The sequence below is a fragment of the Ascidiella aspersa genome, chromosome 9, assembly GCF_963924565.1.
Source record: "Ascidiella aspersa chromosome 9, kaAscAspe10.2, whole genome shotgun sequence".
NCBI lineage: Eukaryota > Metazoa > Chordata > Ascidiacea > Phlebobranchia > Ascidiidae > Ascidiella > Ascidiella aspersa.
Window position 1 is genome coordinate 10,931,411 of NC_139455.1, and position 13,505 is coordinate 10,944,915.

A 13,505-nucleotide genomic window follows, 5' to 3' on the forward strand; every position below is an offset into this window, starting at 1 on the left:
CACGGCGCAACGGTAAAGAAGCGCTGATCTAGTCCAGAAACACCTTCAACATTTAAAAAAGTATTTTAAATGAATTCATGTCTAGTTGTCAAAGGGGCGCGGCTGGCCGAATCCGGCGGCGACCCCTGCTTTAAATATACAAACATTGTGTCGCGTATAAAACGGTGAAACGCAACAACATCAAACAACTTAACATAAGAAAGCCAATTATTAAGTAACAATGGTCGGAAAACTAATACAAGTTCGCAGTACGGAAGTAGCCATAAGGTTAAAAGTTACCTACAATGCTGTTTGTCACTATTTTTATGTGAACCTTTTACAAAATTTTGCCATCAGTACTTTCATGTAACGCCCCCTTATGTGCGTTCAGCGCCCCCCAAATTAGAAAAAGACCAAAAACGCCCCCTTGTAACTCGCCAACGCCCACAAGGGGGCGGTACCGCCCACGTTGGGAACCTCTGGTGTACACTATTTATAGATGAAAATCAGTTAGAAAATTTCTATGAAAAGAGGAAGGATTTACGTCGTCAATTCTTAAAATATTTAACAAAAATCACGTGACAAAGGGCGTTAACTCAAACCTTCATCTACACTTATTTCTGACGCGAAAAATACAGTTTCTACGTCGAAACACGATTGCAAAATCATTTCCAGCTTCGCACAAATAACAACAATGTATATCTCACGTAACTGCGAGAACATAAACTTTGCTTACACGGCGGCGCTAGACGGCACTTGAAAAACATATGTTCTTTTTTATAAAACGGATGCGCGTGACATCAGATGTAGCTCTGACGCATAAAATTGGTGTCAAAAAGGCTTTCGCTGCAGACTTTTGTTGCCATGTTTTTTTTACAGTTATTTTTCATGACGAAACATTAAAAGGCGATATTACAAACAAAGAATTCTCTGTGGTAAATAACAATGTGATGACGTGTCGCTACCGGTCGTAGTTTGCAAAACCCAACTACACAAGTGTCTTTATTTATAAAATTTGCCTGTTAACTTAAATTTGTGATTTTAATTATGACCATTCTTGTAACGTATTGTAACTCATTTTTCTGACACGCTTTTTGATTTACTCGCAACTAGGGATTTTCCAAGTAGAATAGCGTATCCTTCATTACGTTTTATCGCGAAGATTTACGCCTAATCGTACGTTTGCGAGTGGCAAGATTGGATAAGGCCTGTCGCTTTGGCGAAACAATTACTGTGCTGCTTTATATATGTAGCCATGTGGTTCAACGTCAGCGGGCAGCCAATTACTTGACGATAACCTTCGCCTAATCTTAAAGTTTCCGAAAAATGCTGTTGGGCAAGCAACTAACTTTTAATGCCTGGTGCATATATTTCCCAATTTATTTAAAGAGTTTGCAAAAGAACATTCCATCGTAAACCGCGCAAGGTATTCTACGGCGTTTCTGAAGGTCAACTTTTTGGCCAATATTTAGCACCTATATAGCTGCAAAATGGGTCCAAAACCGCGGCTGGCCTTGGTGGGAGGAGAAGGGGTGGGAAAAGGAATGTGGTAGGTTATATTATATAAGGTTTACTATTTTTTGGTATATTGATAGATGTTGTGGGTTTTCCCGTGCATTTTCAATTTTATGGCGAATTTTGATTGACTTGTTGAAGAAGGTGATTAGGGCTCGGGTGGGGAATGGGGCTGGGGTTTGATCTATTGCTTTTTTAATTCGTATTTTCCAAATTGTGTGGTGTAAAACTGTGTTGAGGATGGTGATTAAGTCGTTGTTGGGTAGTGGGGTGACGAAGATAATATGAGGGGATTGGTCGAAGAAAGTTGTTGTGTCTCCTGTTATCTGGGTAGGCCTATATAATTGCTTCACGTGGGTTTTAAGGGGTTCGATTTGCTGGCAGTCGTGGAATAAATGAATATTGGTTTCGTACCTAGAATGGCAAAGATAACAGTTTGGGTCTAAGGCCGGGTTATTTGGTATGTATGTGGATTTTACCGGGAGAATGTTGTGGGCTAGTTTGAAGTTAAAGCTGTTATTTTCGTAATCTGTCCAGGATTCTTTTATAATGTGGGGATGGGAAGGGTGTGTAAGGTAAGGTGTTCCTAAGTCGCAAATTATACATATTTGAGAGTTGTATGCCAATGTTGTATTCGATTATTTGAAGTTGTGTGTTCGTTGGGGTATCTGTCAAGCGGTGTGTGATATACTCTCCTATCTGTCTGGTTAAGTATAGATCTGTATACAGGGGAATGTTGGCAACAGCGTAGCCTCCATTTAAGCGCGCGGCCGCGAGTGTTTCAATAGGGAGCATGGGTGCACGGGGGCCTGCAATAAAACGTGTTATCTGGTTATTTATTTTTTGTCGAAGTGTGTTGGGGATTGGGTGGACGTTGGCCAGGTAAGAAAAGTTTGGGAGGAGAAGAGTTTTGGTTATTACTGCTTTAAAATCCAGGGTCAGAGAGGGGCGGGCGAGTTGGGTTATTTTGAGCTTGAATTTTTCGTATGCTTCTTGCCAAAGGTTTTTAATTTGATTTGGGTTGCCAATAGGAATGTTTAAAGGGGAGATGCCGAGGGGGTTCCAGGTTATCATTGGAAGGGATTCAATGGGTGGTGGGGGATTTTGGGTAAAGGTGACTTTAGTTTTGTTTGGGTTTAAGGACAGACCGGATATTAGTTCGAAATGTTTTAAAGTGTCAAAAAGTGGTGGGAGGGAGCTTGTATTTGAAATAGTTAGAGTTATATCGTCAGCGTAAGCAATACATTTCGGGGAAATTCGGGCGGGGGAAGGGGATGGGGTTATCTGTGGGTTTCCAGAAATGTTTTTTAAAAGAGGGTCCAGGGCGATCAGGAAAAGCGTGAGACTGAGGGGGTCTCCCTGCCTCACCCCTCTTCCGATTGCGAAGTTTTCTGTGGGGTGACCATTGACTAAAACTTTGGAATTTGCTGAGTTCTGGCATGCATTTATGTAGTTTATAAAGCTGTGGGGAAAATTTCTTTTGTTTAGAGTATGGAGGATACAGGCTTAGTTGATCGAGTCTAATGCTATGAAGTATGACGGGGGAGGTTGTTGGGTGGCGTGTTGGTGCAGGTCGCGCAGGAGAATTGCCGCCGATGCGGTTGTTTTTCCTGGTTGAGCGTGTTGGTTGGGGGAGATAAAATGATGTAGGTGGGGTTTTATGCGGGAATTGAGAATTTTATCCAGTATTTTTAGGTCGGTATTTAACAGTGATATGGGGCGGTAGTTGTTTAGATTGTTGGCGTTGTCAGTTTTGGGTATTAAGGTCAGAGCACCGGCTGTGAACTCGGGGGGTAAACAGTTTGAAAAGTAGGCCGTATTTAGGGCTTTGGTAAGATCAGGGCCTATCTGTTCCCAGCATTGGGTGTAAAACTCAATGCTGAGTCCATCGGGCCCGGGGGTTTTGCAACTTTGGAATGTTTTTAAAATTGATTTTACTTCGTGTTGTTGTATGGGGAGGGTTAAAATGTGGTTTAGTTTGTCTGGAATGCTGGAATAGTTAATGTCAAAGGGGTCAGATGTAATTTGCGGGGAAGGGCTGGGCTTATACAAATCTTGATAACATTGGTGGGCTATGTTGCAAAGTTCGGTTGGGGTTGTGTGAGGGAGATGGTATTCGTCTAGAATTTCTGTTATGATCGTTTGCTTTCTTTTTTGTAGAACATGTTTGTATAAGGTTTTGTCCGAGTAGTTCCGTGTTTCGATGTCGTTGGCTTTTGCCTTTAGGAGGTCTTCTCTTGATTTCTGCATGTAATATTGGTTGAGTTCCTTTTTTAATTTCTGGGCAAAGGATTGCGGGAAGTTATGAGAATTCATTTGTTCTCTTAATTTAGAAAGTTCCGAATGTTTGCGGGCTAGTTCCTGGTTTTTATTGCAGCTTATGCTCTTATAAATTCTTTTGTGGAGTAGGGCAATTTTTCCTTTTACCAAAATCCAGAAATTAAAAGGGTCGTAATCAGGTTTCAATGTTTCCCATTTTTTGCATTTTTGTGCCAGAGTAGATTTAAATTTGGACTTTGTGAGCGTGGTGTTGTTGTTCTTCCAGAGGCCATATCCTCTGGGAGGGGAGAGGGGGATATCAAGTAAAATGGTGAACATTTCATGGTCCGAAAAGGGGACAGGAGTGAAAATGTGGTTTTGGGGGTTAATTTTTGGGGAGATGTAAAATCTGTCGAGTCGGGATTGTGTATTGTGGGATCTGCGGGTATAGGTTTTGGTGAAAGGGTTGGTTATTCTGTAGCTGTCTTTCAGGTCAAACGTTTGAGTTAGGTTTACAAGGGCGTGATTATGTGTGATATGTTGTTTGGTGGTAATTTATCCAAGTCTGGCAGTAGGACGCAGTTAAAGTCGCCACCTAGCATTATGGGGTACGGGGAGGACAAGTATGAGTACAGGTTATTAAAGAAATTTCTATTTTGTATTACTTTCTGTTTTCCGGACGGGGCGTATATGTTGACTGGTGTGTGTGAAGGGTGTGTGTAAGGGTAGGGAGGTCACATGAAATCGTTTGGCCGGTTAAATCCGAAAATATGTTTTTTCGGGAAGGGTGGTAGAAATTAAAAAGAATTGCAACGCCTCTGGAGTAGCTTCCTCCATGGGGGGCAAAGTTAAAAATTGCATGGCCGGAGGCCCATTCTTGCGCCCAGACTGACTCAGTCTGGGGGGTAGAGTGGGTTTCCTGTAACATGAAAATATCGAATTTTGTATTTTTTAACAGGTTAAAAACGACTGAACGTTTGTGCCGGTCACGTAGACCGGCAACGTTCAGTGTGACAACACTTAGGTAAGTAGTCATTATTGACTGGGATTTCCAGAAATAATGTGCGAAGTAACGCTTTAAAAGACCTATTTTTCACGGATTAAAAAGTGTTCTCCAGACGGATGCCAGGGTGTCGCTGCAAAATCTCAAGTAGTGGGATAAGAATTGCTGGCGTGCACTCACAGGCCGCAATTTTTCCGTTTGCTGGAATGTAACAGGTGCCGCATATTAACATTGGGGCAGCTTGCTTAGGGTTTTTTATTTAGGGTTTCTTCGGAACCACTAGAACGGTGTCTTTTTAGTAATACCTGTAGGTTTTGTTCCGGTGTTAGCGGGGGATCCTTATTGGTGCTTGAGTTTCCTGAATTATTGCTTTTGCTTGGTGGGTTGCTGTCACTGTGATCACTATTGTCTCCATTGTTGGTGTTGTCATTGTCACTGTGCATATTGTTTGCACTGTGCTCACTGATATTCTCATGGTTAATATTGTCACTGTGATTGTTGTTTGCACAATTGTCTTTGTTATTAATATTTTCGCCTTGTTTTTCTACTTCTTTATCGCTGTGTTCGTTATCTTCACTTTCTACATTCTCTTTATGATGCACTCCATGTTTTTCTTTATCTCTTTCCAACTCTACAACCTCTAATTCTTCTAGATCATCTTGCTTTTCTGTATTGTCATTTTTAACTGAATTCTGATCGTGTTGAGTGGTTTGGTTGTTGAGTGGTTCCATTATGAGGCTGTTCTTATCAATGTTTGGGTCGCCTTGGAACAAATCATTTTCTTTATCCACTGTAATGGTGTTTCGTGTCACAGTTTTAACAATTTTTGGGGTGCTAGTGTTGGATGGCATTTTCCCTGGAAGGAAAACGCTACTGGTTGATGGCGCGTTTCCACTTGCTAGTGGAAAATTTCCCAGTGTGAAGGCCGGTGGTCTTGACCAGGCTGCAGCCGAAGCTCGAGAGTGCTGCATGGTAGGGCGGTTGGCTTGAAAATTGGCTATTTCTTTCTTCTTTAACAGGATTTCACAGGCTTTGATATTGTGTCCAAACGTTTTGCAATAGTTACATGACTCCGGTTGTCCTTCATAAAAAACAGCCATCTTAAATTTCCCTATTTGTATTTCTTTTGGAATTGGATTCTTCAGTAGTTCCGATTGTTTTATGGTAAGCTCGCGCTTACCATTTCTAAAGCCAAAACTGTCACGGCATGCATAAACACGGTAGCACGTTGCAAATTTCAAATTAAAAATCCTTTGAATGGTGCTGTCCCGCATGCGTGTGGGAGTATATGACAATCTAACCTTTATTTTGTCTGGATCATACGCTTCAGCGTACTGGCAGACTCCAGCAATTTTGAGGCTTTGGGACAGTTGCAGGGCAGATTCCCTGGTGTCACACGAGAAGGTGACCCTACCATTTGGGTGTTGAATAAGACCCTCCAGTTTTGTTTTAAAGTCGAAATGAATTTGTTGTAAAACAGCATAAAGGGCCGGTCTAGTGCGGGCCGGCGAGAATTGAGTTTTGACGTCGGCCATTTCATCAACTTGGACGTTAATGTCTTGGTTTTGCTCAGTGGTGGCCACGATGAAAGTAAGGTAACAGTTGTAGCTGGTCCTAAGATGGCTGACAAAACGCCAATTATTGTTGGAAAAAACAAATCCGCAAGTAACAGGTTGCCGCGATTCAGTCACGGCGGTTGTTGATTCGGCAAGAAAATTTCACAACGTCGAATCCGGACTTCAGTCTTCTAGTAGATCAACTTGCTGTTGGCAAATACACAAGAAAGGTTTCAGCGGTCCTAATGTTCAAGTGTTGAAAAAACAAGTCAGCTTAACAAGCGGTCACTGCAGAGGGCTTAAACAGAAACTTCTTTGCTTGAACACTTGACGATTTTTCGATCGACTAGATATCGTTCTTCCGACAATTATTTATTCTGTACCGACGTTTCGATAACCTATCCAGGTAATCTTCATCAGGGAATATAAACTTGTAACCTTGCAGAGGTATACTTACAGTGAAGAAAAACGATGAAAAAACAAGGTGGCAAAACGAGGCGAAAAAAGGGAACAAGGCGCGAATAACGTGAAAACGTGAAAACCGGCTGCAGCCTTCTAATGGCCGCTACTGCACAAAAATTGATAGGAAGGTGCAAGACAAAGCAGATTTCGACGCATCATGTTGCCGGACATCTCGTTGATGTTCTTTCCTTCTCGTATTAAATGCTCGTCCAAATTTAACAGAGGTCGTCCAGCGCATGTTACGCGATTTTGGCTTAACAGTGGCGGTAACACCATATCAGACCCTGGGCAGGATGATTTCCCGACCCAAAGACCCCGTGGATATATTTGACACAAAGGGGGTGGTTTATTGTATTCCCTGTGCAGAATGTTCCGCAGTGTACATTGGGGAAACGGGATGAGCATTGCCTGGCAGCAACAGTATATTCATTGAATTTAAAGGACTGTATGGACCTGAGGTTGTTTATTTGATACGGAAGTATATTGATCTGAGAAATTCAGTCGAAAAACACAAGTCAAACCTATTCTTTAACCATGGTTGCCGGAGGAACGGAGTTTTGCCGCGTTCCCTCAAGTTTAAATCACCGGAGAAATCGGTTGCAGGCAGACAGATCATGCGGAAATGCGGATTTGCCTTCATTTCGCTGCGCATTACGCAATCCCACCAGCGAATAAAAGAATGTACGTCAAGAGCAGAAGAGCTATGGCAATTGGTTAGCGCGTCGTTAGCCTTGTCTCACCTCGACCGCTTAAAACGATACGTCGACGTTGGCGTGAATGTATGTTCGAAAAGATTAAAAGAGAACTGCGAGAAGCAATTGCTTGCGATTACCCCCCGGCATAAGTCACCAGTTGACGGGAAGGAAACAACAAAGAATTGGGTCATCAATTTATCGCGATACACGCCCATTGACGCGGAACACAGAGTATTGCAACTTGGTTTAAATTTTGCCTCGGCACCAAGAAAAGTTCCTACGCAACAATTGGTATCGGCGGTTGAATCAGGGATATACCACCAACCTGCACATGTTAGAACAATAATTCCAAGTAAGTTGGTCTGCTGCATCCGGAGTCATCAGATCACGCCTAACAATCTTGACCAGCATGCACGATCGGCAATAAAATCTCTCGTGCAAACAAATCTGTCAAAAATTTACGTGCGGATAAGGGGAATAGCACGGTTCTTTTGGATACTGACGTGTACGAACGGAAAATAAGAACCTTACTTGAGGACACCAAGACGTATCGCAAGTTAAAACGCAACCCCACGCTTAAACTTGAACGGTCACTCAACAAATTTGTACATGTTCTGCATAGGACGAGACGATGCGTATCCGATGCTCATTTTCATTTATTGCACAGCACGGACGGTACTGCACCTCGAATCTACGGGTTACCGAAAATACACAAGGATGGTATAGCACTACGACCCATTGTGTCATTTGTTGGCAGCCCAACGTACCATCCTGCCAAATACTTGGCTAGGATTATTTCACCACTAGTCGGCAACACGGACAGAACCGTCCGGAACTCCACCGAGTTTGTAGAAGCTATCACTAACGTTTCAATGTCGTCCGATGACACACTGGTGTCATTCGATGTAGTGTCATTATCCACCAACGTCCCCATTAATTTGGAAATGGAGGTGGCATCCACTAGGCTGAAAAATGACCATAGTCTTAAAGATAGATCACAGTGGTTGCACGAGGACCTTATGACAGGTTTAAAGCTGTGTCTGGAAGCGACACACCTCACCTTTCGAGGTGATTATTACCAGCAGGTGTACGGTACAGCAATGGGTTCACCGGTGTCGACCGTGGTCGCCAACCTAGTTATGGAGACAATCGAAGAGCAGGCGCTTTCCACCTTCGCTCTCCCTCCAAGCTTTTGGAAAAGGTATGTTGACGATACTTGTGTCGTCATGCTCAATAAGCAAGTACTACCCTTCCTAGAGCACTTGAACGCTACGCACGAGACCATCAAGTTCACCATGGAACCCGAAAAGGGCGGTTGCATACTGTTTCTCGACGTATTGGTGGGACGTTTGGCGAATGGGCAGGTGAAAACACAGGTGTACCGTAAACCGACGAACACGGACAGGTCCTTGCACTTCACATCTCAACACCCACTTGGTCACAAACGTGCGGTCGTGCATACCTTGATAAATCGAGCCAGACGCCTCACAAGCGATCCGACGGACCTGGTCCACGAATTATCGCACGTACGCGCAGCTCTACGCCGTAATGGGTACCGCTACCCCAAATAGATACTTAAAGAACCTCGTCGTAAATCAGAGACTCGACGCCAAACGGATGGATTAGTAGTTTTACTGTACATTCCAAATTTAACAGAGGTCGTCCAGCGCATGTTACGCGATTTTGGCTTAACAGTGGCGGTAACACCATATCAGACCCTGGGCAGGATGATTTCCCGACCCAAATACCCCGTGGATATATTTGACACAAAGGGGTGGTTTATTGTATTCCCTGTGCAGAATGTTCCGCAGTGTATATTGGGGAAACGGGATGAGCATTTAATACGAGAAGGAAAGAACATCAACGAGATGTCCGGCAACACGATACGTCGAAATCTGCTTTGTCCAGTCACGCGACAAAGCAACGTCATGACATCGACTTTGGATGTGCTTCTATTGTAACACGAGAAGGAGATTACCACCGCCGTGTCTTCCTAGAATCCTGGGCGATACACAGTCATTCTAACACCAGGAACGTTAAGCAAGATACATTTCTTGCACCTTCCTATCAATTTTTGTGCAGTAGCGGCCATTAGAAGGCTGCAGCCGGTTTTCACGTTTTCACGTTATTCGCGCCTTGTTCCCCTTTTTTCGCCTCGTTTTTTTTATAGTATGTTTGTGTTTTGCAGTAAATAATTTCAAGTTTTCATGTATGTATTTTGACTACTTTTGGAGTTTCGTTTGCAAAATTAGGCCCTTCCCTGGTATATAGCTTTAGGCCTACATTACCCTTAATCCGTCCCTGATTGTAGTGGTGTACGAGCTTATGGCGCCATATAGTATATATTTCAAAAAAAATTGTAAAATTCGTTTCGCGGAAAGCGGCACTTTTCACATTTTGCAGCGACAGCTTAAGTGGCCGTACGCTGACCTGGACTATATGATAAACAAACTTAAATTCAAGTAGGCCTACAATTAAAGCTTTTTTGTTGTTAATGTAAATCAGTATCAGAACCAGGTTAACACCGAAACATTGGATAATAATCAATAGAACAATGTTTTAGCATTACAATTGTTTTGAAGAGCACTGTTTGTTAAAACTCGACATTACCCATCATTTGTGACTTTTGACCATGTTTTTAGCAACTCTCTGTGTTGTGGCCCCACATCAGACTAATCCCACGTATTCTAGCCTGGCAAAAAATCAACCGAACCCTGGACTAGTCTATCACTAAACCAGTGTTTCGCAACCTTTTTTACTTGGGGGTGCACCTAGAGACATATGAAAACCTGGCGGCGCACCTTGCGAGCGAAGCGAGTGCGAAATTATTGAGGTGTACCGGTATTTGTTTTAAATTGGTGTCAATTTTTATTATATAGGCTTTATAATTGCAAATCTTTAAAGGATCTTCAGCCTTGAGACCAAAATTGGAACAACATCAACTCCGGAAAAAAAAAACAGTTAGGAATAAGTCGTAAATAGGACTAATACCTAATAGTCGTAATAATGACGAAATCGGAATCCTACAACAAAATGTAGGATTCCATCAAGCTGGCCTCTTAGAACTTTTACATATTATATTGTACTTTGCGTCATTTGTTTGAGCCGCGTGTTATTGCCGATGATTTAAAAAGGTAATTTACCATGTTATTAAGTAATGTTACGGATAGCGTAATATCCTGCCTTGTGTGCTAAATAGTGTGTAACGTCGTAAACATTTTAATTTTTTTTAAATAAAACATTTTGATTTCTACAATCGTTAATTGTTATATACAGGATATATGTTGGTCGTCCCTTGACTATTTTTTGCTTATTGTACCTGAAATGGGTTAACTAAATGATTCTTTAGCCTGTGTGGAAGCAGCATTTAATCGGATGGCGTGGTAATAAATTATCGCATTTATCTGCGTGTCTGTGAAACATCTAATTGTTCGTCTTCGCAAACTAAAATTTTACATTTTGTTGAAACAAAATTGCAAATAATGTGTGCTTATTTGCATTGAAACGACTAAATACCCAACGGCTAAGAACGTCAAACATTTTTTACGTAACGAAAACCAGTGACATATATCGATAAGGAACCATTCACTAACGTAAAACCTTAAGTTGTATAGCAGCCATTGTTCGCATGGCGTTTGTTCGCATATTCAGCAAATACGTAATCCTGGTGTCATATACTGCCTCCAACGTAAGTAAAATCTCGTTTGAAACTGAAAATTGGTTACGATTAAAAGCGGCGCATTAAATGCGATGTTTTGCGAACTCTACTTAAATTTGGCGCGGTAACATACTTCAAGAAGTTCTTAAACCTAAAAGTAGTTAATTTAAATTAGCCTAAGGCAATACCTAATTTTATTTGTATTTCCACGCAGGTAATTGCCATTAAAGTTTTTTATACAGTACAACAAAGTATGTAACCAAAAAGCAATTTTTAAAGAAACAAATTCAATTCTTCGTCTTGTGCGATTAAATTGCTATCTTTACACAGTTTTTGTATACAATGCGACAAAGTATGTAACCAAAAAGCAATTTTGTAACCACTTGCGCAGCCACACCAGACAAATTGCGCAGTAAAATTTGCTTTTGCGCGCATACATTCTCAAATTAAAAAACTAAAATATCTTCACTTTTTTGCCACAACTGTTTAAGTATTTCGCATTGGCCATCTTTTCGTTGATGTTTGTAGCTAAAAGCCACGTAAACGAATCAAATCCGCATTGACAATTGTGACGTAATAACTTACTTTGTCTAATCCAGTGGTTCTCAACCTTTTTGTACCCGTGGCCCCTTTTTGATGCTTTCAAATGGTCGCGGACCCCTTACATATTTCTGGTGGAATATCTGCGTTTGTAGTTCTTTTTAATAATTCAGTATATCTGCCTATAGTGTACCTTATGTTGAATAAATTAACAGACAGCACTAAATTACTTTATAACACGTTTATTTAAATGTGATTTTTTCTGCTGCTGCATCTCCGAGGCAGTCTTTAAATGCGTGGTTGTGTTTTCGATAATTCTAGAATAGATAAACTTATGTCATCTTTTCCAAATCCATACATGGAAACTGTAATAATCCTGCCATTCATTTAACAATCTATTTGTGTTACATTACAATGGAAGTGTTACGTCACACTCAATGCGATTTGTTAGGTCACAATGATTTATAACATTTTACAGTGTGATTCTATCACTTACCAAAATTGTGATTAAGCATGTTTCCCAGCGTTAATTATTTTACTAAAGGTATATTTAGAAGTTTTTGCGGACCCCCTGAAAACGTTTTGCGGACCCCCGGTTGAGAACCACTGGTCTAATCGGTTTATTGTATAATCCATGCTGTGTATGTTTTTTATCCACGTAGATCAACTCTACGATTTTACACGATTTGCAGTTGCGCATACAAGTTTATTGAAAATAGTTGTTTCATGACGTCACGTGTAACGTAACGCCATTTTTTAATTTTCACGCCTCGCCCCAATACAAAAAACATTGATCTGCCGCGGACCCCTGCCAACGCAGCCTTAAAATAATCTTGCGCACTACAAAAAATATTGTTGCGCACTACAAAAAATACTTGCGCAGTAGAAAATTTTCTTAGAGGGAACACTGGTAGAGAGTCTGTATTTGTTTTACGCATTCAAAAAGTCTGTTTAGAGTCGTTTCCTTTCCCCGTTGCATCCTGCTTTCGAGGTCGTTAACTCACCAGTTAATCCCTAACGATTTCGCTTTCCCTGCGACATTAGTCGTATCCTTTCTACTGCAAACCAGGGCTGTCACTCCTTGGGATTTTTCCCAAGATCTTGGGATTTCAGCTTAGACCTTGGGGTCTGGGGATATCTGATTCATATCTTGGGAATTTTAATTCATAGCAGGTTGAAATTACAAATACTTTTTTTGCTTGTATTTAAGGACTCATTTCCAAATACGAATAAGGAAATAGCTATTTACCAGCTCGTGGGTGTACTTATGTGACGTAACAATCCTATTACTTGCTTGTTAGACGAAACTGTTCATTTACTAGCTTGTGTGACGGCGCTAATTAAACAGACCCAATCGACGATGATAATGAGAGCTATTAAAGGGGTCGACAACCTGCCGCCGGAACCAGCCCGCAAATGTAATTCATCCGCCCCGCCGCCTATTTGACAAAATAGACACGAGTCAATTTTACTTTTTGATTATTTTAACTATACGTTAGTGCAAAAAAGTGTCGCGCTTCGCGCGAATGATCTTTGTGCATTCGGTTTGTTTATGCTTTGATGCTGTCTTTTGAACTATAGAACTCAGCGCTTCTTTACCGTCGCAACGTGGAAGGCTGGCTATTGCGTTGCGGACAAACTAAAAACGGATTAAAAACTATCAACATTTTTGTATTTTTGGCAATGTAATTAAAAACTTACAAGAAATTTATATAAAAAACACGATTTACCTAAAAAAAAATCAAGCTCGCTTCGCTAGAGGTAAAGTTATCGCGTTTCTTCGAAGTAGGTTTATTACACTTTTCATTAGTAGTATGTATGGCGAGGTGTGGACTCGA

The 13,505-nt window shown here is 41.3% G+C and overlaps 1 protein-coding gene across 1 annotated transcript; it reads left to right on the plus strand.

Annotated features, from left to right (window-relative positions):
• The first annotated feature begins 6,375 nt into the window (after positions 1–6,375).
• Positions 6,376–9,430, plus strand: LOC146132970 (uncharacterized). The gene is made up of 4 exons (XM_083397614.1): positions 6,376–6,421; positions 7,216–7,700; positions 7,943–8,833; positions 9,269–9,430. The coding sequence occupies exons 1-4, from the start codon at positions 6,376–6,378 to the stop codon at positions 9,428–9,430; spliced, it is 1,584 nt and encodes a 527-aa protein (XP_083253740.1).
• Positions 9,431–13,505: the final 4,075 nt, after the last annotated feature.